The sequence below is a fragment of the Neltuma alba genome, unplaced genomic scaffold, assembly GCF_004799145.2.
Source record: "Neltuma alba isolate B1F8T4 unplaced genomic scaffold, ASM479914v2 tig00012957_pilon, whole genome shotgun sequence".
Lineage (NCBI taxonomy): Eukaryota > Viridiplantae > Streptophyta > Magnoliopsida > Fabales > Fabaceae > Neltuma > Neltuma alba.
Window position 1 is genome coordinate 189053 of NW_021637317.1, and position 24957 is coordinate 214009.

Genomic DNA, 24957 nt, shown 5'->3' on the forward strand with positions numbered 1-24957 from the left:
AAAAAATAGGAAGGAAGGAAGAGTGAACATGAAAAATTATGGTTAAAGATGATGTCACAAGCACACGACATCATTGGTCAAGATGTCATGTGGTCCCCACGTGCGAAACAAAAATTTTTGAGCCCATGCGGTCGGGGTCCATAGCACTATAGCAGGACCAACATCGTATAATGCTATTCAGATGCATTCAAATTCGATTAACATAGCATTTTGTAAAACATCATTTTCCAAGGATCAACTACAACGCTCATGTCCAGATAATTAACAATTAGCCATTTATAATATGCCATTTTCAGCCCAACTTAATTTTTCTTAACTATTTTATGCATTACAAACTCTTTTTCTGGGCTTAAACTTTTAGCTGGCCACGTGGCCATGCTTCCCATGCATTGTCAGATATTTGAGGAATAAATCACACAATTCATAACTGGTAAATAACGTAATATGCTATGGATTTTATAATTTACATTGACATTAACAAGGATGGCAATTCATATTAATATAACTCATTTTAAACATAAAATAAATGGAAGCCCAACAGTGATTTTCTTGAGTGAAAAGTACTCGTATCCTCACGAACAAGGCCTAGGTTCGGATCATCGCGGATGAAAATTTTTTTGTTGAGACGGCCATAACCAATTGCATTGACAATATCCGAATACAAACCAAAGTTATGAAACATAAGCTATTTACGATTCATTAACATCATAAAGCCTAGTATACATGCTATCATTGAAGCTGCTCTCCAGTGCAGCCACTGGTGAAATGTGCACATTGACAAGCTAAGGTCAAAATTATGCAATGGATAAAAAAGAACAGCTATGAAGCACTTGTACGGACAGGCAGTTTCAAATCAAGGAAATCATCTTACATCAACTTACAGGACTGTGAATCCAAACGGCACTCTACATTCGCCTCCTGACATGCCTGCCACTCGGATTAGTCGATGCTTCGGCCATCCCATCTGTTACATCTTGCCCGTATATGCTACTGCTACTCCTCTTCCTGCTCAATGTATCTTCCACCAATGCAAATGCCTCCAGCAACTCCGACAACATTGAAGGGCAGCTCTCCTTCAAGTGCATGAAGGCTTCAGACTGCATTACCACTGCACAAAATAAATTATTCAGCAAGTATTAAAGAGTGTAATTATCTGGATTACAAGGAGCATAACAATGATAGGATAACATCAAGAGTTTGAAGCAAAGTTTAAATGACACTTCACTTAGAAAATAATATAATGCCAACAACAAAAAATCCACTGACTGACTGACATGAAAACAGTTACTAGCAAAGCTAATTGACATTCTTTAGCCAAAATATGTATAAATAAATAAGAGGAGGATATTTTGGTCAATTAACATTGCACTCAAGTAAAGGGTAGTGTTTTGTTTCAAGGGAAACTTGTGTATATTTTAAAAATAGAGGAAGATTTATAAAAATCCAATCAAACTAATAGAAGGTTTTATAATTTACTCTTAATATTTGTTGCCGTTCTTTGTGCTTCATCATGCTTTTCAAATCTAATATATTTTCATGCCATTTAGTTTTCTTTGTTTAATAAGTTATGATATATATACATTTATTTATTTAGTGTACATGGAATGATACCACCAGCATACCAATTGCGTTCTCTCTTTCATCATTTCCCTTTTGTTACGTGGACTTGGAGGCCAGGAGAATGATGATTAATTCTTTATGCTATAGAAAAGACGCATAGTCTATTGGCACATTAGTCATGATTTTCACCCTTTGTTTGATTACATTAGATTTCTTTTTACTCGTCATTCACTTGTCAATTTTTCTGTGGTTTTAGGTGCTGGATTGCCCAAGGCTAGTTAATCATGTGGCTTTTGTTGTTGATATGGGGATACATTGAGTTCTTTTCATAATTTGAGAAATTTCTTGTTCCAGTTAAAAGTTCATTTATATCTTCTTTAAGCATTGGTTTTTGTACTGTTATTTAACCACAATCTCCTACGTTTAATACTTTTTTGTAAAGCTTAACGAATGTATTTTTAGGATAATTGAGGGTATGTCAGACAAAGCTTAAAAATGGGCTAAAGGGCAGGACACCTTTTCATTCCAACGTGGGTCTATGTATATTTTGAAAATAAATCATGAGAAATCAGTACAATTTACTCTAAATCTAATGCCAACAGGCATAGTAATTTGCCATAACTCGGAATTTTCACATTCCTATTCTTGGAAAAAAAGAAAGAAAGAACGAAACACACATACCTCCTAAATTTGCTGGATTTGCAACAAATTTTAAACAAGAGGCCTTAAGCTGCGGGCAGTGATGTTGCTCAGCCAGTGCAAGTGATGTTGCTACAGTGTTAGTATTGATTTCTTCACATAAAATTGATTCGCATAACACTTTCAGCCGATCAAGATTATACAGATCAGCAGCGGCCAATAGATGTTGCACCATGACAGTGTGCGAGCATGCAGGTATTGAGCCCATGACCTCATGGATGTCAGGAAGTTTATCTGTATAGATGAAGAGAAGCATTGCCTGCAAAGACATAAAAGGGTTTTCACTTGATCAACCCACTTAACATGAAAATCAGAGAGAATGGTTCACTCTGAAATTATCATAAATGGCGAGGACACATATCTTACACCACAGTCATTCAAGACTTATGCTAACTTGCTGTTTTCTTTATATAAATCCTTGCAACCTAGAAACAATAAGATGGCATAATTTCCACCCTTAGCTTCACTGTTGAAATAAGGACACAAGGGGTAAAGACCTGGAATTGTTGGGGAAACATATGAAACAACATCATGCCTCAAAGAGTGAGAGGCCAAAAATTCATTGCAATCTTTTTGGCCATAAATTGCGTCTAAGAAGAGATCTTGTTCCCAAACTCTTTTTCATTTATGGACAGACAAATATTTGTTTAGAAACACACTCATAACCAGAAATAAAGGATGAATACTAAAAATGTGTTTAACCGTTTACTGTTCAAAAGAACATAAATGGGATTTGCTAGATTTAAAAATACTACCTTGAAGATAAAAGGCTCAATATCCTCTAATACCACTTCATCCCTGCTGGGATCCCCAACAAGTCCAAAAAACTGAGCTCTAAAGACAGGAGATCGGGCAGCAAGTATCAACTTATGAGCTTTGAAGCTTTCATTCCCAACTTTAAAAACTATGTCACAACCAATTTCAGATTCTAACAATCCCTTAAAATCCTCTCCCATACCATGTTGTAGTACGATAACACTCTGCTTAGCTCCCTCAAAACGAGTTCTCACAACACCAACAGTGCAATGCATGACAAGGCAATCATCTTTCAGATACTCAGAAGTTTCCAATGCTGTTCTTCTGAAAAAACGCTTGTAACCCCTGAAATAGCAAAGAAAGGCAAATGATTAAGAAATTTCAAGCCACATCAATTTAGTGGCAAAGAACACCATATCTTCATGTTCAAAAGCATGATGAAGTTTCAACACTTAGTGGTAGCATGTTAAGGCAATTTTTGCGCTCCGGATTATAATATACAGCAGTCACAAGACACAACATATACTTTCCAACTAAAAATACATGGGATCCACTAAATCTGCTGATGCTAAGCTGTTAAAATGTCAATATCACACTAACCAAACCACAAGAGAGCATCAAATTATAAATTGTGAAAATCAAGATCACATCAGAGGAAGTTTTAAGCGTAAACTAGCCAAACCTGATCAAGCCAACCTTTAAAATGCTCTGCGACAAATTTGTTTCAAATTTGCAAAACAAGACCATAAAAAACTAGTCCAATCATACCAGTTTTCAAGAATTAGACATAAGAAAGGCTCAGTAGCATAATGCACCCAACTGAATAAAACATGTTAGTAATTAATGTCCCTTCGCTGCAGTCCAAACCAAAACTTAGAGGGCAAAATTGAAGTTCTTCATGAAAAACAACAAAATTCTAATACATCTCAAACTCTACAGACACTATTCTGCCTCGAATCTAATTCCTGGTAGCAGGGAAGTGATCGACTTAATTTAAATCATGACCCACAAATTTCCAAGATGAAAATGCAACCCGAAAGAAAATGAAAATAAGTAGAATTTATACCACATGCTGCCTCTATACTTCAACGTATAAGGTCCACTCTCCAACGGGCGATCAAAATGACTATGGACTTTATCGTTGCCTTTCCCACTCTGGTCAACCAAAGTCAACTTGAACAAAGCCCTGACATCAGTTCCCTCGCTCGCCAAGGCTATAAAAACCGAAACATACATGGAATTATCCTCTGGGTTCTTCCCATCAGGGTAGAAATAAATTGCCCAATCGTAGCCACCAACACTAAATGTGTCGCTCGTTATATACCTCCCAGCACCCATCCCTTTGGCCAAAGAATACCCCTTTATGATAAATTGGTGCGACCCATTAACTGTTTCGCTAATTGACAGTGAAACTGAGGCCGAACCCGATTCTGAGAAGGGCTTGAAGTCACCCATTTTCAAACCAATTTAAAGGCTCCCAGGGGTTTTAGGGACATCATGAACACGAATAAAACCCAAGAGGGCAATAAATGAACCGTTTGGATGAAAAATGAAGAAACTGCAAAGATGGCGAAACCTGATTGTGGTTCAGAGAATGGAAGGTAAGGGAACAATTAACGAGACAGAATGAGACGGTGAGCGAGTACTGTGCCCGCGAAGGAAGATCAGGGCATTATGGCGTGATAAGCCAGTCTTACGATTCAGCGGTGTTTGGAACATCAAAAGTATTTTTAACAACACTTTTATGCAAACTGTGGCAAATTTCTTCGTTTTGTCAAAATCTTCGTTCATTTATTTTAAAAGTATCTTGACAGAAATCAAATTATAATTTTAAAAATAATTTTATGATATATAAAATAAATATGTAAAAAAACTTGTCAGTTTTTGAAAAAAAGGAAAATCCTAATTAAATCTATCTAAAATAATGAAATTCCAATTAAGGCTTATACTTTTAACAAATTTCTAATTAGGCTAAGAGACCTTATTAGAAATTTTCAAATGTTGCTAAAAGACCGGAATACCTCTTTGTAATAAAAAAGAAAAATAGAATGTAGGTGTAAATCTAATTTTAGTTTTAATTATTCTAGTAGATTTACTAATGAGGACGCGGTCTTTCTTAGATTTTATGTCAAAGGTGTGTTTTGTAATTATGAACCTTATGTCAACTCTAGAATTTATAGCATTTTATTTTTTTATATAATAAAAATTTGATATTGAATAAATGTTAAAGACCGGAAAATTGAAGATGAATTAATGAGTCTCACTGTAAGTTGTGAAATAGTAAAATTAATTTTGATAGATATTCAAGAATTCCATGAATCTTTGATTTGGTCTTTTTCTCACAAAAAAAAAATCTTTGATCTTGTTAATCTTTTACATTTGAAATCGTAAAATTTTTATTAGTTCCCATATTTTTGCAATTCTATAGATATCTAGAAATTATATATTTTTTTATCTTGAATTTTCAATTATTTTTTATGGGCTATAATCGTTATTTTTCTTTTTTTGTTTTTTATATGATAATGTTTTTGGCCAAATTTTCATGTGATAATGTTTAAAGAAAAAAACATGTTAGTTAAATTCAATTAAAAGAATTAAAATTAAAATTAGGCTTTTTAATTATGAAGGGCATTTTGGTCTTTTAGCAACATTTAGAAATTCCTAGTTAGGCCTCTTGGCCTAATTAAGAATTTGTAAAAGTGTAGGCTTAAATTAGCATTTTGCTATTTCAAATGGATTTAATTAGAATTTTTCCTTAAAAAAATTGCTTTTTAAAAACATTTTTAGGGTGTTCCAAATACTCCTTCATATACCGTAAAATTACTTTTAAAATTATAATTTGGTTTTCATCTAAACATCCCTTTAATTTAGATAAAAATCATTTCTCAAAAATATTTTCATATAATTCGAGAATATTTTTAAAATCATAGTTTAGTTTGCACCCAACAAATCTCATTACCCCATCACATCATACATAATATAAAAATTGTAATAAATGGCTTTACTTATGAAAAACTGTATTAATAATTAATAATACAACTTACTGTTCTCAAAACATTCTTTAATATGTATAATGAATATGTATATTTTGGGAAAAAATATAAGTTTAGAAGAAAAATAAATAAATTCAACTCTTATATTTAAAATCAAAGTAAATATCCCAACCAACTCATATTTGGCATAAGAGAGAATATTGGGAAAAAGATATTAAAATACCCTCAAAAATGCTAAAAAGCAAATTATGATAGATAAATTTTAAAATTTCATATCAAACTCTTGTATTATTTTGAAATTTTAAAATATTATGAAATGACAACACCGCTCTTATTCTCAATAACTATTTTCATATAATTATTAATTACTCTAGTTTTATTATTGACTATTTTTATTTTCAAAGTTCCGATTATTACTTTTGTATAACTATTGACTAAATAAGAATAGTAAATAACTAAATAAAAAGTAGTTACTAGATCTCCAACAAGACTTCATGTATTTTTTTGAATTTTTGAAACAAAAATAGTTAATAGCAAAACTAGAGTAGTCAATAGTTAGATAAGCGTAGTTATCAAATTTTTAACAATAAAAGTAGTCAATCACAATCCTAGAGTAGTTATTGAAGTTTTAAAAATAAATGTAATCAATAACTAAAAAAGTAATCAATATATCAGAAAGAGTAGTCATCAGATTTTCAGTGACATGTCTGCAGAGCTTCGATGGCCAGCCATCAGCAGGGTCATCGACACCGAAGCTCCAATGGCTAGAAACAAGCTAAGAGTGTTGAGGTGATAATATTTGGAGAAAAAAGTAGTGAAGGGCATTGACGTAATTTTGTAAGATTTGAAAATTTCAAAATAGTACAAGGAGTCTGAATTAAAATTTTGAAATTTACTCACATTGATTTATTCTTTAACAATTTTTAGAATATTTTATTATCCTTCTTTTAGGCTCTATAATAACAATGATAATCATTATCATGGTTTAATTTTTTGTCAATAATATAAAACCATAAATTATCTTTATAAATAAAGTAAAAAGTATTTGGAACCCTTAAAAATATTTTAAATCAAGATAAAATTCTTTTCACATACTTATTTTATTTTTCAAACAGAAATATAAAAATCCCAATAGAAGAATATAATTTTGCAATTTAAAAGAATACTATGATAACAATTTGAGTTATTCATCTACACTCTGAAACTATTATACAAAAATAATAGGAAAAATAAATTTGGAGGTCCTTATAATTTACCTCAATTTTGAATTAGGTCCCTACACTTTTTTTCTTTTTATTGACTCCTTAAACTTCCCACCATTAGATATGTTAATCCTTGCTGTTAAATAAGTGCTAACACCGCTAATAATTGCCGTTAACATGCATTGATCCATGATCCATCACCCACATTTGAACTATAGCCTTCATCATTGTCCAGGTTGACCCGGTTTCGAGCCTCCAGTGATTGAGCTTTCCCTTGCTCACACTGGAGTAACTCACAAAAGAGTTTGCTAGCACACTTCCGCCTTCTTCTGTTCACACTAATGACTGCACCTTGACCCTTCAATTACTACACTACCCCTTACCTTCTACTCCCATTTTGTTTTTCTCTCTCCTTCCTCTTCCATCACTACCTTCTCTTTGTCTTCATCCTTAATTTTCTTCTTCTTGTTATTATATAAAAATATATTGATAAGAAGCTCACTAGAAATTGTTGAAACCAATATCACAATGAACTATAACATATTGCAATATCAAGCTGTTGATTCAAGCAAAACAAGAGAAAGAAAAGAAAAATAAAAATTAGAGGCATGCATAGATCAAAAGCAAATAACAAATAAAGAATCTGAAAATTAATCAAGTTGATAAGAGAAATTAGAAATTTGCAAAATGAAAATAATTACTTGGTACTTGTAAAGTCATAAAGCTTGCCCCTATTTTTGTAATAGAAAAACAGAGTTCTTTTGAGACATTGATATCTGCGGGCAATGGAACAAATGCAACATTGTTATAGTTACTGCTTTTCAAATTTCTCCAATAAGGAGAACTATAATTGAAGGTGGGATGTTTGTATTAGTATCATGCGTAGGAGCAAAGCACATATTGTCAGATTGAGAAAGGCCACTTGGATGATTAAGAGAATTTCATGAAAATCATCAACTTCATGAGTGTTATTATTATATCTAGATTTCCATTATATTAAGTACTATCTCTAAAGGTGTTTTCCTTGTGTTTTGAAGGGGTACTATATTGTTAAAACCTCTTCGTGGAGATGAATTAAAAAATAAACATATTAAGAATGGCGACAATACGCTCTAAACGCGATGAACCAGGAGGAACGAACAATGATGCCAAAACTTCAAGAACTAGGAAAAAGTTTAGACCTTGGCAAACTAAAGATCAGAAAGAACAGAGTTTGGAAAAGTAACGTGGGGGAAAACCCTTCGTTTAAGGACAAACTGATGGGTTTTGACCCAAGCTTCGTGTCCAAGGATACCAGGGGCTGTAGCATCTTCGACGATGCCTAGAATGATTACATGAACAACCTGAAGGATTTCTTCTGTGATGTCTTGCCTGAGAACAACCCAAGGAGGCGAAAGGATTTGGGGAGGAGGATGATGAAGATTTTCCTCAGTTAAAGATCTCGAAGGAGGAGTATGAGTTATGATGTGCCCCATGGAGGAAATCCTTAATAGTGCATCTACTGGGTAAATTTGTGCTAATATGGGTCATGCGATCTGGATTGGAAAGCCTATAGAAAACTACCAAGCCGTTCATGGCAAGAGATATAGATAGCGGCTTTTTTGTCATGTCTTTTGATGACGAAGTTGATATGGAAGCCATTTATCAGGAAGGACTATGGATGCTCGGAAATAGATATATTGTGATGCAGCACTGGAGATAGAATTTTGATCCTCGAAAGGTGGAATTGCAAAAGAAGATCGCTGGTTGGGTGCAGATTCCTCTCTACTATTGTAATTTTTGAACGTAACTAGCCTCCAAAGGATAGGATCTCTCATTGGCAAAACGTTGAAAGTGGATCGCATTACGTACACCAGCAAAAGGGGACGATATGCCTAAATATGCATGGAATCGGATCTAAACAAACAATTAAAATCAGGAATCACCATCTTTGGCACAAGACGCTATGTGGAATATGGGGGACTCCATTTAATATGCTTTTCTTATGGAATTTATGGTCATCACAAGGATGTATGCCCAGAGAAAGAAAAGAAGAAGGAGTACAACATGAGCACACAACAGGACATTGGAATGCAACATCATGCTAATATAGAGACCCACTGACATCAAACTCTGCAGAAACACATAAGATTGGAATAACATCCCAGAACAAGTTTGACAAAGTACGACTGACTGGACAATCAAACAGAAACAACATAGCTCTCGATGCAGGAAGAGAATAGTGAGGAACCCCATAGTGAGAAGTGGGGAAGAGATAATCCTATGAGCTTGAAGGTTACTAGTGTATCACCAGCAACGCCGTCACCAGAGGTCTTTGGTATGTGGAACTTGGTTCAGCGACCAAGAAGTAGTATTATTGGAAACTCCACAAGTGGGGGAGTAATGAATGCATGAATGAAGAGAATCTAGCATTTTGAAAAGGAAATTGGATCAGAAAAGGATCCCAAGGGGAATAAAGGTGATATACCAAGATATGAGACAACAAATAGGAACTTATCGTTGCATAAACTCGCTGTTACCAAAAGTAAAGGAAAGGATCTGTTAAAAAATTGAGCATGGGTCCCACTGAGAACCATTTTATGGACTCGCCAAACCTTTTCAAAGTGCCAACTAATGATACCCAGTGTGAGCCCATAGAAGAGGAGCTCAAACTAACCAGCGATACTATCTTACAGGTGGAAACGAAAGCAGACCAAAATGCGAAGCTCAATAACAACACTAATTCAACTTTTATCTTATCTAATCCTATATCCAAGGGGTCTATAAGCACTAAATCCCCTATTCCAACTGTCAAATGAACTGCTTCTTCTGGAACTGCAGGGGTACAAGGTTTCGAGCTCTTCCAAGACTGATTAAAGATCTACGTAAACGATACTATCTTGACTTTATTACTTTATTTGAAACTAGAGCCAATGGTGTTCAAGCTCAGGAACGATGTAAAAACCTGGGTTTCGACTACTACCACATTATCGATGCTAACAGTTATAAGGGTGGTCTTTGGATAGCTTCGAATGACTCGGGTTTTAACATAAATATTATTAACAACTCTAATCAGTTTGTCTATGTTGAGGCTGTTAAAGGAAACTTCAAAGTTTTCATCATATCGGTATATGCTAGCCCAAACCCGAACCTTCGTAGGAACTTATGGGAAAGCCTTGAACAATGCCGTCCTGATGATTCTTGGCCTTGGTTTATCAGAGATGATTTCCACACTACCCTCTTCCAACATGAACAACGCTCAAAGGCACACCATACAACACCGATTGATAAATATTTTCTCTCTTGGGTGGAAGAAATGAACCTACATAACATGGGATGTACTGGTCCCTTCTTTACTTGGAAACGTGAGGGGTGTGAAAGCCGAATAGACCGCATCCTTAGGAATAATAAATCAATGGAGGTGTTTAATGATGCTTTAGTTAGACACCTACCTTGGTTTAAATTAGACGACCGACCAGTCTTTTTTTGTAAAGAACCCTCTACCTCAAGACATTTTAACCCATCACAAAACCTCTACTATGGTAGAAAAGGAAATTTGTTAATACGAGCTACCATAGTAGAAGGAAATTTCATATTTTTAGAAATTAACTTTCAAACTCGGGTCAACCCGATAGACGTTGCATGCAACTAAAATAATCCATTCATATTCACTGGGCCTCCGAGGCCTCCGGCCCGGGTAACACATACATCAAAATCAGCCCATCAAAATAGTTTTTCCACCAAGTAAAACATATTCCATAAAGCAATAGCAATGGCCTCCGGCCAACCAAAATAGGGAGATACATTCTATTCAGTTTACAACAAGGCCGGAAAATCAAAGATACCAAAAAGCGGTCCTAAATGTGGCAATATAACTACTACTCATACATATACAAATGCTAGAGGCCTAAAGCTAACCCAGCTCAAGCCTCTGCGTCTCTTCCCGAAGGTGCTCGCCTAGAACCTTCTCCTGAAAACATTGTAAACCACGGGGTGAGACAAAGTCCCAGTAACCAACCTTTCCAATACTAGGTACTACTAAATAGGTGCTCGTGAGGTGTCAAGTGGTGCAATTCACAAATAATACATAATGATAGCCACAACAATTTATGCAAGTGAAATGATGCAATCCCATCAACCAAATCCCTCACTTTGGGGGATTTTCAGGAGCCGAACCCGGCCTATCCCTCACTATGGGGGACGTAAGGAGCCATAAAGGCCTATCCCTCACTCTGGGGGACGTAATGAGCCCGAAGGCCTATCCCTCACTATGGGGGACGTAAAGAGCCAACCATCATGCATTAATGGAGGCCTTACCACGTGGTAGTAACAGACAAAACTCTCACCAAATTCCCAATTAATGCATCATGCTCAAATCATAATCAAGAGTAATAATCATTTCATAATTAACCCCATTCAGTGGCATATCTTTCACAATTCCACAATTTCATTCATCATAAGTCCAAACCCCACAAGACGGTTTTCCATTTTTATATACAACATATAGTTCGAACACAATTACTAATTGGAGCACAAAACACAAATCTACTCACAATACCACAGAAGCAATTACTAAGGATTGGAAAGTGGTTACCTCTCGCCTGAGCAAGGAATAACAATCAACAAAGTGGCCCCGCGCACCACCAAGACTCACAACCGGTCTACACAAGCACACAAACACACAACCAACATATATTAGCATTCAACTAATAATGTGGCCAAAACAACACTTGGGGACACAAAATTCCTATCTCCCATCAAAACTCTACCCAACTCAAGGGGTATAACTATCAAAACAACACTCCAAAGTCCTCAAAGTCTATTAAAACATCAAGTCTCCTTCCAAGCATCAATTATAGTTCAAACCTCAAGGGCCCACTATAGGAATTCAACCTCCAACAACCCATTTGAGCAATTAAGGTCCCAACAACAAATCTAAACCGATTAAACATCCAATTAACCCTCCTTAACATAACCCAATTCACAAAACTCAAAAATCAATCTCTACATTATCATCCTCAATCCCAAATCATCCAATTCCATAAACCCTAACTCCAAAATTCAAGATTCTTTAAATCCAAGGAAACTACACCGATTAAATACTTAAACTAACCCAATGCAATCAATTAAACCCAAAACAATCGGTCAAAAACCTCAGTTCAATCACAACTTAGAAAATCTAGGGTTTCACCAAAAATCCTCAGAAATTTCCAAGAAATTCCAAGAAAGAAAGAAGATTAGAGGTTAAAATCACTTACTTGAGGTAATGGATCCTTAGAAATGCCTTTCTCAAGCCTCCTCCACGAAACCCTAGCAGAGCTTCTCTCTCCTCCTTCAGATTTTCCAATTTTCGCACATCTGAACCCTCCAGCGATTATATAGAATCGCGACCTTTCGCCGCGGCGAACTCCATCTTCGCCGCGCAGAACTAATCCCGAGAGGGATTACTCGCCTGAAAAACCGACTTCGCCGCGGCGAACTCCAAACTTCGCCGCGGCGAAAGCTTCCCGAGAGGAAACTCTCACTCGCCCAGAAGAACTTCGCCGCGGCGTGCCCTTACCTTCGCCGCGGCGAAACCTTCCCGAAAGGGAAGCCTCGCTCACCAAAACAACTTCGCCGCGGTGTCCCCAAGACTTCGCCGCGGCCAAACCTTCCCGAGAAGACACTCCCCTCTGAAACCCCCGGTTCGCCGCGGCGAAGTAAACTTCACCGCGGCGAACATACCCTGAGAGGGGTACGTTCACCTATTCCTCCAACCAACCTCAAATCCAACCTAAACACCAAGATCAAGATTAAATCACTAATCTATCCTCAAAATCAACCCAAAAGAGGCTATTAAACCCGATAAAAACTTAGGATGTTACATTTTTCACATGATCCCGTAGAGAACAAGAACTTCAAGAACTTGCCCCTTTTGGTTTATCGCGTCTTGGACTCTTCACGACGACTTCCCCCGCTTTATGAAGGAGGTTTGGAACCCCAATACAAGCTGGCAAGAAAACATACAGGTGTTCACGAAAGAGGTAAACAAATGGAGTTTTGATGTGTATGGCCACCTAGGGAGGAAAGGAAACCAAATCATAGGGTGACTGGAAGGCATTGATAAGAGCATGAAAAAATTTGGCTATTCCTCTGATCTAGAAAGTCTCCAATGAAATTTGTGTTTGGAATTGGAGGACACACTCATCCAGGAAAACCTTCTTTGGGCCGAGAAAGCAAAAGTCTCTTGGTTCACTTTGGGGGATAAGAACACAAAATACTACTATGCGCGAGCTAATAGAAGTAGAAAGAGGAACAAGATTGAGGCCATACAGAATGAAGCAGGTGATTGGGTTGAAGACCCCGAGGAAATCAAGAGCTTGACTACTGAATTTTTTATCAATCTATTCAAAGATGATAGTCAAAGCTCTCCCTCAAAAGATTATGCTTTGTCTTATCCACAACTTTGATCCCTCTATGACTACGAAAATGAGCAAGGAAATAACCGCTAATGAAATTAAGTCTGTTGTCTTTGATATGGGGGCTCTCAAATCCCTTGGTCCCGATGGCTAGAATGCTCTCTTCTTCCAACACCAATGGAACATTTTGAGCCCTACTGTTACCAGAGCTGTCAACAGATGCTTTGCTGATCCTACAAACATTCGGGAATTGAATCACACCTTTATCGTCCTCATTCCTAAAAGGGAGAACCCGGAGACTCTTTGGGATTTTCGCCCTATTAGCTTATGTAATGTTATTTATAAAATTATTACGAAGATTATTGCTAATCGTTTGAACTGTTGTTTGCCTCAGGTCATCTCCCCCAACCAGTATAGTTTTGTCCCAGGACGTAACAGTTCTAATAACATTATAGTGGCGCAAGAAGTGATTCACTCAATGAAACACATGAAGGGAAAAAAAAGCTTCATGGCTATCAAAATTGACCTAGAAAAAGCTTACGACAGAATCCACAGGGACTTTTTCATGAGATGCCTTCAAGAGATGGACATCCCAGCCGGGATGCGTGAGGTGATCCAAGCATGCATATCCTCACCGACAATGCAAATCCTTTGGGAGGGAAGCAAAGCAAAAGAATTCTTACTGACACAAGGCTTGAGACAAGGAGATCTGATTTTCCCATATCTCTTTGTCATTTGCATAGAGAAACTAGCACACTTTATCCAAGAAGAAGTGCTCTCAAAAAAATGGAAACCAATAAAATTAGGTAAGCATGGTCCCCCCATCTCTCATTTGTTTTTTTGTTGATGATTTGATGCTTTTTGCAGAAGCGACCATGGACCAAGTCGAGGTAGTCAAGAACTGCTTGGATGCTTTCTACTCAGCATGTCAACGCCAGTAAAAACAAGGTCTTCTTCTCAGTAAACATTAATCACACGAGAACGTCGCAGATGAGTGAGGCTCTTGGCTTCTCTAGCACAACGAACCTAGGAAAATACCTAGGCATCTCTTTGCATCACGAGCGGGTCAATTCAAACACTTACCAGTTCCTCCTTGACAAGATCCGAAGCAGACTCAACAATTGGAAGGTTTCTAGAACCTCCTTAACAAGACACAACACTTTAATCAAATCCGTGATCTCGGCCATTCCATCCTACACCATGCAAACAGTGAATTTACCGCACCCTGTGTGTGAGAAGATCGAACAACACTCAAGAAATTTCCTATGGGGCTCCTCCGATAAAAAACAATGCATGCACCTCATTTCGTGGGATAAAGTCTGTAGTGAGAAGCAGCTAGGAGGGCTGGGCATGAGGCATATCTGGCAACAGAACAAAGCATTTATGATGAAACTTGGTTGGGGCTTGGTGAACAACTGCAACTCACTCTGGGTCAGAGTTTTTAGAGCAAAATATGGGTGTGGTAATGACCTCTTGCCTCAAATAAATACAAAGAAGCCTAGCTTAAACACATGGAGCGGGATTAAACAAGTGTGGAATAAAGTCAAGGATGGTATTCAGATTGCCAATGACCATCGCGGAACAGAAAGAGCAAGATGGAAATGGGAAAAGAGTGGAGAATTCTCTGTCCGATTGCTTATCAAATCCTCAACACCAACGAAAATATTCCTACTGGGAGCTGGAAGGACGTGTGGAAACTCAATATTCCCCAACGATGCAAAACTTTTTCCTGGTTGATGCTACACAAACGCCTCCTCACAAATGAAGAGAAATACAAACAAGGCCTGCATACTAGCGGTGTCTGTATCCGATGTAACAACTACTCAGAAAATGTGCTCCCCGCTCTAAGAGACTGCTCGAAGGTTAAAACGTTGTGGGAATCAATTATTGAGAACAAATACCATCAACGTTTCTGAACAACATCCATGCAGGACTAGTTTCGACTTAATCTAAAGCTTAACGTGAAAGGAGCCAAGGGATACTGGAAGTGCTTGTTTGTCACTACGTGTTGGCTAATCTGGCACAACCGCAATAAACTATTGCATGCAAACAAAACTAGTGAAAACAACCAAAATCCCGAACCATGCGACCGCAATTCTAGACTGCATGAATAAAGCTTCTCGCAAGCTCAATGGTGCTAGAGAAGAACCAAAGAACTCTAATAGTGTTTCCTGATCCTATCACGGAAGGCAGTACTGTTATAGAAGTGGATGGCGCCTACTCCTACGTGAACAACGCAGCAGCATGTGGGGGAGTCCTAATGGATAACAACAGAAACATCATTGAAGGCTTCGTCTCTCACCTGCAAACAGGTGATACCCTCTCTGCGGAGTTATGAGGCTGTCTTTTCAGAATAAAACGGGTATGGGATTGGGGATTCAGGGATGTGATACTAAAGACTGACTCATGATGCTTTTCAACTGATGAAGAGTGCTACCCTAGAGATGCACGAGGACTGGTCCCTTATTGAGGAGATAAAAGGGATGATCTTACGGTATTAGAAGCTTGACTGCCAGCTTATGGCTAGAGAGGACAACTTCATGGCAGATGCTCTAGCAAAGCAAGCCTTGAACATGAACCCATGTCTCCTTATCCTGGGCCTTGACAGTGTTCGTCACTTGGGTAACATCAGCACAATAGTGTTGGGTTGAAATGCTTAGGAAACTAGTGCCAGGCTTTTTCTTCATTAGCAACTAACCTACTATCAATATATATACAAAGTGTTGCCCAGAATCAATGGCCCTTTCACGAGCAATAAAGAGCAAACAATGAGAATAGAAGACCGAACAACTTTGTTATTGACCAGAAAAATAGATATAGCTCAAATACCGGAGGTTCCAAATAGCGATAATGTTGAATGGTGAAGGAGAAGATACTAAGGCATGAGTGAAGGAGTGGAATGAGATAAAAGCAAATGCTTTAGGCGTTTTAACAGACATATTTAATGATATTAGCATTTATTTAACAATAAGGATTGACATGTCTAACAGTGAAAAGTTTAAGGAGTCGATAAAAAGGAAAAAAAGTGTAGGGACCTAATTCAAAATTAAAGAAAACTATAAAGACTTCCAAATTACTTTTCCCTTATTATTACTACTATTATTGTTTTTGCCTATAGAATTTACAAGTCCACATTTTTGAACTCAACATAACTTAAAAAATATTAGGGCTTGGTGGTTTATGTTTTTTCCCTTATTTTCAGAACAATTTTATAAAATTATTTTTTTAAAAATTTTTTGAGAAAAATCCTTAAATAATTATTTAAAAAATTATAATTGAAAAAAATAAAAAAAATTATATTTGGCAAGTAGTAGTCATTGTGGCGATGATACTTGTTGGGCAGTGAGTGAAGGGAGCAAAATGTTATTCCAAAATTTCAAAACAAAAAAAATTAAAAACTGTTTCATTTTTTAGTTTTTAAAAAATATTATTGTTTTTTGATTTTTTAATATGATTAAAATGAATTACCAATAACTATTTTTAAAATTAAAAAAACCAAACAAACCTTAATTACACGGGAATGGTTGGCAAAAAAAATTGATTACACAGGAATGAGGAATCTCTTGCAATAAGGATTGTCACGGTAAGAATAACTGAATAAGATTGTTGTTCCTTTAAATTAATTAAAATTAAATATCAGTAAATCAAAATAACTTAAAGTTAGGATCAGAATTAGAAAGTAAACAAATTATTCATTTTAAGTGCTCGTACTCAGTAGATATTCCGTTAATGGCTGGCAAAAAGAAAAAAGGGGGAAAAAAAAAACCAGAGAGAAGGATATTCCGTTAATCACCTCGCCTGCCGACATGGCCGCGCCAATTCACAGCTTCGTCAAAGTCTGCAATTACTGATAACCATGACGCCCTTCTAGTCTCACTCTTATTCAAGCAACTAGCAGTCTTCTCTTCTCTTCCATCATCTTCTTCGACCCATTGGAGGAGGAGACATTTCTGGAGAAACTCAAGGTCTTTGCGTTCCAATCCAGATATGAAACCCCCTATCAATGGCGATTTGTTCAGAACACCCGCTTTCCTTAAGATCGTTGCTTTCTTCTTCGTGACCGTCACTTTCTTTTTCTTAGGCAAGCACTGGTCGGAAGGATCCCAGCAACTCGTCTTCTTCACCTCTACGAGTCAGGAGCCTACGGTTGCTACGTCCCCGAATTACAACAAATTCTTCAATATCTCTGCCCTCATTGGTCAGAATGAGACTCAATCACAGCCGGAGAAAACCCTAGCAGCAGTGCCCCATGTGCCACCCCAGGCTCCCCCTCCACCGCCACCGGCTTCGATTCGGACATTCGGGATCCTCAACGAGAATGGAACGATGTCTGATGACTTCGAGGTTGGGGACTTCGATCCGGAGCTGGTTGATAGTTGGGTCAATGAGACTCAAGTTGAAACGGAGGAGAGGTCTGCGTCTGCTCCCCAATTCACGATAAAGAAGTTTGGGTTATGTCCGCGGAGCATGAGTGAGTATATACCTTGCCTAGATAATAGAGAGGCAATTCAGAAGCTAAAGTCGACGGAAAGGGGTGAAAGGTTCGAGAGGCATTGTCCTGAGAAGGATCGAGCATTGAATTGCTTGGTTCCGGCGCCTAAAGGATACCGTAACCCAATTCCATGGCCGAAAAGTCGAGATGAGGTATTCTGCGTAACAATTCGTTGCTATTCAATGGCAGGAAGTCATGAAAATCCACTGTTCTTTTGTTATTGATAGAGTGACATATGGTCTGGTTTTCGAGCCAAAAAAAGTCAGAACATGACTATTTTCTATTCGCGCTAGTTAGATCCACACTAAAATTTAGTGATAAGAAATTCTGATGGCTAATTGATTTATTTCGCAACTTTTCCCTGTTTCTTGTCTTCTTGTTTATAGGTATGGTACAGCAATGTTCCTCACACTCGTCTTGTTGAGGATAAAGGGGGTCAAAACTGGATTTCCAGAGACAAAGATAAGTTTAAATTTCCAGGAGGTGGTACACAATTCATACATGGAGCAGATGAATACTTGGATCATATTTCCAGGGTACTGATATGCTTAGATTTGACTTGTTCTGCAGAATAGATATATTTCTTGATTTTTCTGATGTTATCTATCGTGATGTTTAGATGATTCCTGAAATCGCATTTGGTCAGAATACAAGGGTTGTTTTAGATGCTGGCTGTGGTGTAGCCAGTTTTGGTGCGTACTTATTATCACGAGATGTACTCACTTTGTCTATTGCTCCCAAAGACGTCCATGAAAATCAGATCCAATTTGCTCTTGAGCGCCATGTGCCTGCAATGGTGGCAGCATTTGCAACTAGACGTTTATTATATCCTAGTCAAGCTTTTGACCTGATACATTGTTCGCGCTGTAGAATCAATTGGACTCGCGATGGTATATTCTTCTTCTTTCTTATGTAATTGCTGGCGGTCCTTGGTGATAATGGGGAGAAAAATGATAAGGCAAAAGAAATACAGAACAGCTAACCGAACTAAAGATAGGAAGTTGGAATTATCAATTCTTGCAGAATAAGCATTATTAATTTACTATTACAGTGTTCTTTTATGATGCTTGAAACTTATCTCTTCATGTTATCTTTTAGTTACTACGGTCACTTTCTTGAAGCTTGAGCTTATTCCTTTTAGATGTGCTACTGTTGGACAAAACAAAACTGCTAAATTTTAAACGCACATTCAGCATCTTCTGAACCCCACATTACTCTGTTAATGAACAGAAAAATAGGTTTTTCACTTGTTTGTTGTATGAAGTATATATCTAAACTCATTTATTCCTTCCATCCTTTTGTTAGTTGCTCTGTTGGAATTTCTTCTAATGGGCCTTCTCTTTATTACTTGTTATGAAGATGGGATGTGGCTAATTGAAGTTAATAGGATGCTAAGGGCAGGAGGGTACTTTGTCTGGGCTGCCCAGCCAGTTTACAAGCATGAGGAAATTTTGGAAGAACAATGGGATGGTAAGAGTGTAAGGAATTTCTATGAGATTGAATTTATTGAAGGCTTTCAGCAGTATCTGTAGGGTTTGCTAGTTGAATTGCTCAACTTTGCTCATTTTCATTAACATTAACATTTTCTGACATTATTTGTGCATCAAATTGTTTTTTTAAACCTTTGGAATGCCTGAAAGAGTAAAAATGTAAGCAGTTGAAGACCACATGTCACGAGTTTTTCTGTTAATATTGGCATTTTTGGGTGTAAAACGTAGATCATGTTGTTTGTTACCTTGTTTTCCTTCAGTTTCTGAGAACATCAGACAGAATCAACAAATAATCTTTAGTAATCGCTAAATGGACCTGGACTTCTCCTTAACAATTCATGCTATTCAAAAGCAATGACGCTGACCGTCTGCACATGATATGTTTCTTTGCAAATTCATTTAGCTTTAATATTCTTTGAATGGCATGACCTCAGACGTGTCTGAGAAGTATCTTAAACTGTTATGATGTCAGATTGGCTCCCGTGATCATCCTTTAAGGATTTAATCTGTTTGTAATGCGCTGACTTATATGTATATATATAATTGTCTACATCTACGATGTATGTAACACTGGAATATGTATCTTCAGAGATGCTTAATCTTACAACTCGTCTCTGCTGGAAGTTTCTGAAAAAAGATGGATATATTGCAATATGGCAGAAACCTTCTGACAACAGCTGCTATCTAAACCGTGAGGCAGGAACTAATCCTCCACTGTGTGATCCAAGTGATGACCCTGACGATGTTTGGTATAGTGTCCTTGCTTTCCTGATCTAGATTTGAGAATATGATGTTTTTATCCAATTATGGCTACTGTGACAAACAATACATAAATTTATCTGAAAATGTAGAGCTTTCCAAGACGAAGTCAGTTAACTAAAGAAGCTAGGTTTTGGTTATATGTAAATTGAAATCGCCCAATGAAGTAGAATAGTTCCTTCATTGATGTTGAAATTTGAAACTGCCTTTGGATTCAGTTAAATTTGTGGAAGCCATTAAATTTGAGCTATACTAGGACTAATATAAGGACTGTGTATATGGTGGATGATGTTGATAAAGTAAGCATCTATGTTCTGTCTTCTCATAGGATTGCACTTTGACTACTGTAAGATGCCTTTTCAGTAACCATTTTAGGATAATTATTGAATCATGCATCTAAGGTATACACAAGCTTCTCTGTTCTCCCTTCATCATTATAAGGGGTAAAATGAAACCGAACAGAAAGAAAAGAAAATGTGAAAAAGGAAAATCTCACATGAGATGCCTTAAGTGCAGTGATGGTTCAACATTAAATTCCTTAATTCTATATTTTAAAGCTAATTGATACCCACATTGTACCTGTCTTTTTACCTGTAGGAGAGGATGTTTGGACGGGGTTGTGTATCCAGTGAAAATGTATGCCGGGGGTGTTTGTTTATGAAACTTTAAACCGAGAGGGGCGTTTGGGATGGTCCCATTTTTTGAAACGATCCTACCTTTAACATAAAGCAAAAATAAAATCATGGAGTTAGTTCTATGTTAGCGATTTAGAATTTTTCGACCAAACCTCAGGTTAGCTGTTTTAGACATTCTTATCTTATCATCTTGCTCGGTCAATATTGGTGAATTTGTTATTTGCATGATTAATTTAGGTATGTAAATCTTAAAGCATGCATCTCTCGATTGCCTGAAAATGGATACAGAGCAAACGTCACAAGGTGGCCTGCACGCTTGCAAACTCCACCTAATAGGCTTCAAAGTATAAAATTTGATGCCTTCATATCCAGAAAAGAGCTCTTCGTGGCAGAAACAAAATACTGGAATGATATAATAGGAGGCTATGTTCGTGCATTACACTGGAAGAAGATGAGATTAAGAAATGTGATGGACATGAAAGCTGGTTTTGGAGGGTAGGGTCTCTATCGTATCTATGCACTTGAAATTAGTGTGTGCATATGGGTGTGACTTTCTAATTAATCTCTTCTTCTTAATTGTGTGTTTTACAGATTTGCGGCTGCGTTAATTGATCATAAGTTCGACAGTTGGGTTATGAATGTTGTTCCTGCTAGTGGCCCAAACACCTTGCCTGTTATATATGACCGTGGGTTGATTGGAGTTATGCATGACTGGTATGTTTCTAAAGTAATTTAATCTAAATCATATGTTAATTATTATCATTGTTGTGTGGACTTTTCTTAATTTCACTCACTAGATATCTTGTACTCCTCCGGTCCTTAATATAAGATCTATTTAACTAATTTAATTAGATTAAGGAAGTTAGGCAAGTCGGTTAGTTATAAGAAATGTGACATGTTTTGTCTAAAACACCATAATCATCTTCTTTAATATCTCCTCTCCCTCTTCTACTTGATTATGGTTGAGGGAGTATCCATATGGGAATTTAGGAAAAATTGATAAATATGAGAAATAGGTCTTATATCTAGGATCAAAATCAATTTAACAATTAGGTCCTATATTAAGGATCGGAGGAGTACTATTTTACTTGTCTGTGTCACTTTGGAAATCCTGTGCGACGAATCCCATTCCAAATAATGTCTTTTGTTCACCGAATGTGATTCAGGTGCGAGCCATTTGACACGTATCCCAGAACGTATGATTTACTGCATGCAGCAAACCTGCTTTCTATTGAGAGAAAAAGGTACCTCTTTCTCTGCCTGTTACTGCTGTGATCTCTCTTCTGGTTGATAACAATTGTTTTTTGCCTATCTGGGTCCTGTTCCAAAAATACAAGAGTCCATGTTCAAAGTATTATAGCTCAACTTAGAAAATGGTGTTACAGTGAGTTGGGGGGACTTTAAGCCCTTCTTTCCTTGTATTTTTCATCTCCTTAGGAAGCATTCTTAGTTTCTTTGCTGCTCTATTTCAATGTCTTCCCCTTGCGAAGTGATGTGCTGAGGATGTCCAATCCGTTTTACTCACCTGTCTGCACCTTGGAGGTTTTTTATTTGGACGCCAGTGTTCTGTATTTTAACAGTGTTATGCCCAGGGAATCTATTGCTGCAATATGTGTAATAATGTGTGAACTCCATTTTCCATTTAAAATGTACAATAGAAGTGACTAAATGAACTGAAACTAGTAAAGTTGTCCTTTTGGAGCATGTGGCCTTTGTTTGATTTTTATTACTTTTTGGACATCACTGCATCAGATGCAATATTTCATCAATTATGCTTGAGATGGATCGGATTCTAAGACCTGGAGGGCGGGTATACATCCGTGATTCCCTGACCATCATGGATGAAATTCAAGAGATTGCCAGGGCAATAGGCTGGCACGTGACATTGCGAGATACATCCGAGGGGCCTCATGCAAGTTATAGGGTCTTGGTTGGTGATAAGCACTTACTCCGGGCTTGAAGTCATGATGTGTATAAAACATGCCGGTTTTTCCTTTGATCTTCCCAATGAGGATCATCTCCACAGTCACACTCATTTGAGAAGCATGGAAACATTGCTACAAGTAGTCCCTTCTCTTCCTCACAGCTTCTGGAAGTGCAGGTATGCCGGGAGCATTTCTTTATTGATACTTGACATCTGATACCAATCATCTAACTTAATTGTAAAATTCAACTTCTTTGTTTGTGCAGAACTTTCAGATTAGCATTTCTTATTTTGTTCCTTGATGCTTATTATTGCAAACATTGCAATTCCTCCATGTATTTTCTCCCCAATTTTTCGTTGTCAAGTTATGTTCTTGATGTTATTCCACCATTTTCTTTCTTCTATTAATATCATTTTTAGTTAAGTTCTTTAAATTTCAGGGATCAAAACTAAAATAAGATCAAATTTTTACGAATCAAAAATGGTATTAACTTTTTTTTCTTGGAAAAATATAACTGTTAGGCTAATAAATTATGCAATTTCACTGTTAGCCATGTAACTTTTCTTTTTGTTTTTGTGCTTTTTGAGTGAAACCACGTAACTTTTCTTTGTTCGCACTGTTAACAGTCAACAGCGCAAAGCAAAGTGAAATGATTTGATAAAGAGAGAAACACGCATGGTACCAAATTGAAAATGAAAAGAAAGTATAAATACTTGCAAAATGGTTGTTAATTTGGGATGATATCGAATTTTAATAAATTATGCAATTTAAATTGAGATATAAAATAATTTATATAATAATAAATGAAAAATATAAATTAATATGTAAGAGTAGAATACCCCTCCTTTCTCCTCTTAAATCAGATTAGAATTATTGAAAATCTTCTCAAGCCAGCCTCATGTTTAATGGATATTCCGTGTTCAATTGTGCAACGCAGTTTTTATTTGAGGGGGAAAAAGAAAAGAAGTACAGGGGACATCAATCAAGAGATTGAAAGAGAACAATCCTATTGATATTATTCTCCAGGGAGGGTGGAACTGTAAATTTCATGATACTGGAAAATGATAAACTTTGGCATTACGGGCATGTTTAAGTAAAAATCAAATTATGATTTAAAAATAATTTTACGGTATAATAAATATATGAAAAGAGTTTTATTTCGATTTATGTTAAAAAAAAATTTTGAAAGTGCTTGAGGTGGAAATCAAACACCCTAATCAGTGGACCATTTACAGATTTCTCCATAATCACTTTATAAGCAAAGAGGCATATTCTTGTCTTGAGCCCCAAAGACCAAACTTGCATGAGAAGTCTTCAACCCCAAAGGCCAAACTTATATGAGAAGGGATGTCATGTCTCTCGATCCTTTATTTAGGGGAGAAACACCAAATCCCAATCTTTTTTAGAGAAAAAATATAATGTCCTAACCCTAACTATTAACTCTAATTATACTTTACTTATAATCTCACACTAAAGAATAAGAACTATAGTTTTCCAATCAATTCACAATTCACAAAACGTAGTTATTGGTTATTCGTAAAACATAACTAGTTAAATCACCTTTCTTTTCAAGGGGAAAAAAAACAACAAAAAGACTACATGCAAAGCATATATTGGTTAAATTTAGTAGAATGAATTAGTCTTCACAACGTGATGAACTAAAATTCGAATATCCATTAGAAGAGATATCTATATTTAATACTCGATAGTGTCTCGAATAAGATTACTTGCAATAGGAGGATATCTATGTCTAGGAATAAAAATTTAAAAAAAAAGTTTAAACGGCATATTTATTGTTTTAAATTTATTGATTTACAATTGAATATTATTACTCCTCCGGTCCTCAATATAGAATCTAATTGTTAAATTAGTTTTGGTCCTAAATATAAACCTATTTTTCATATTTTTTAATTTTTCCTAAATTACCCCTATGAATACTTCCTTAACATAATCAAGTAAATGAAGGATAAAGATGATTATGGTGTTTTAAAAAAATATTTCATATTTTTTATAACTAACTAACTAACTTAATTTCTTAATCTAATTAAATTAATTAATTAGATTTATAT

The 24957-nt window shown here is 36.5% G+C and overlaps 2 protein-coding genes across 2 annotated transcripts; one reads left to right on the forward strand and one right to left on the reverse strand.

The window, feature by feature from the left end:
- Positions 1 to 596: 596 nt before the first annotated feature.
- LOC114732924 (BTB/POZ and MATH domain-containing protein 3) lies at positions 597 to 4676 on the reverse strand. Its single transcript, XM_028920312.1, has 4 exons — positions 4082 to 4676; positions 3015 to 3360; positions 2242 to 2518; positions 597 to 1108 (listed from the first exon to the last, which is right to left on the reverse strand). Exons 1-4 carry the CDS (start codon positions 4468 to 4470, stop codon positions 906 to 908), a joined length of 1215 nt encoding a protein of 404 aa, XP_028776145.1. The 5' UTR covers positions 4471 to 4676; the 3' UTR covers positions 597 to 905.
- Positions 4677 to 17381: 12705 nt separating this feature from the next.
- On the forward strand, positions 17382 to 23277 carry LOC114732968 (probable methyltransferase PMT11). The gene is made up of 9 exons (XM_028920381.1): positions 17382 to 18231; positions 18466 to 18615; positions 18699 to 18969; positions 19439 to 19549; positions 20159 to 20318; positions 21201 to 21458; positions 21555 to 21677; positions 22130 to 22207; positions 22716 to 23277. Exons 1-9 carry the CDS (start codon positions 17575 to 17577, stop codon positions 22921 to 22923), a joined length of 2016 nt encoding a protein of 671 aa, XP_028776214.1. The 5' UTR covers positions 17382 to 17574; the 3' UTR covers positions 22924 to 23277.
- The last annotated feature ends 1680 nt before the right edge of the window (positions 23278 to 24957 follow it).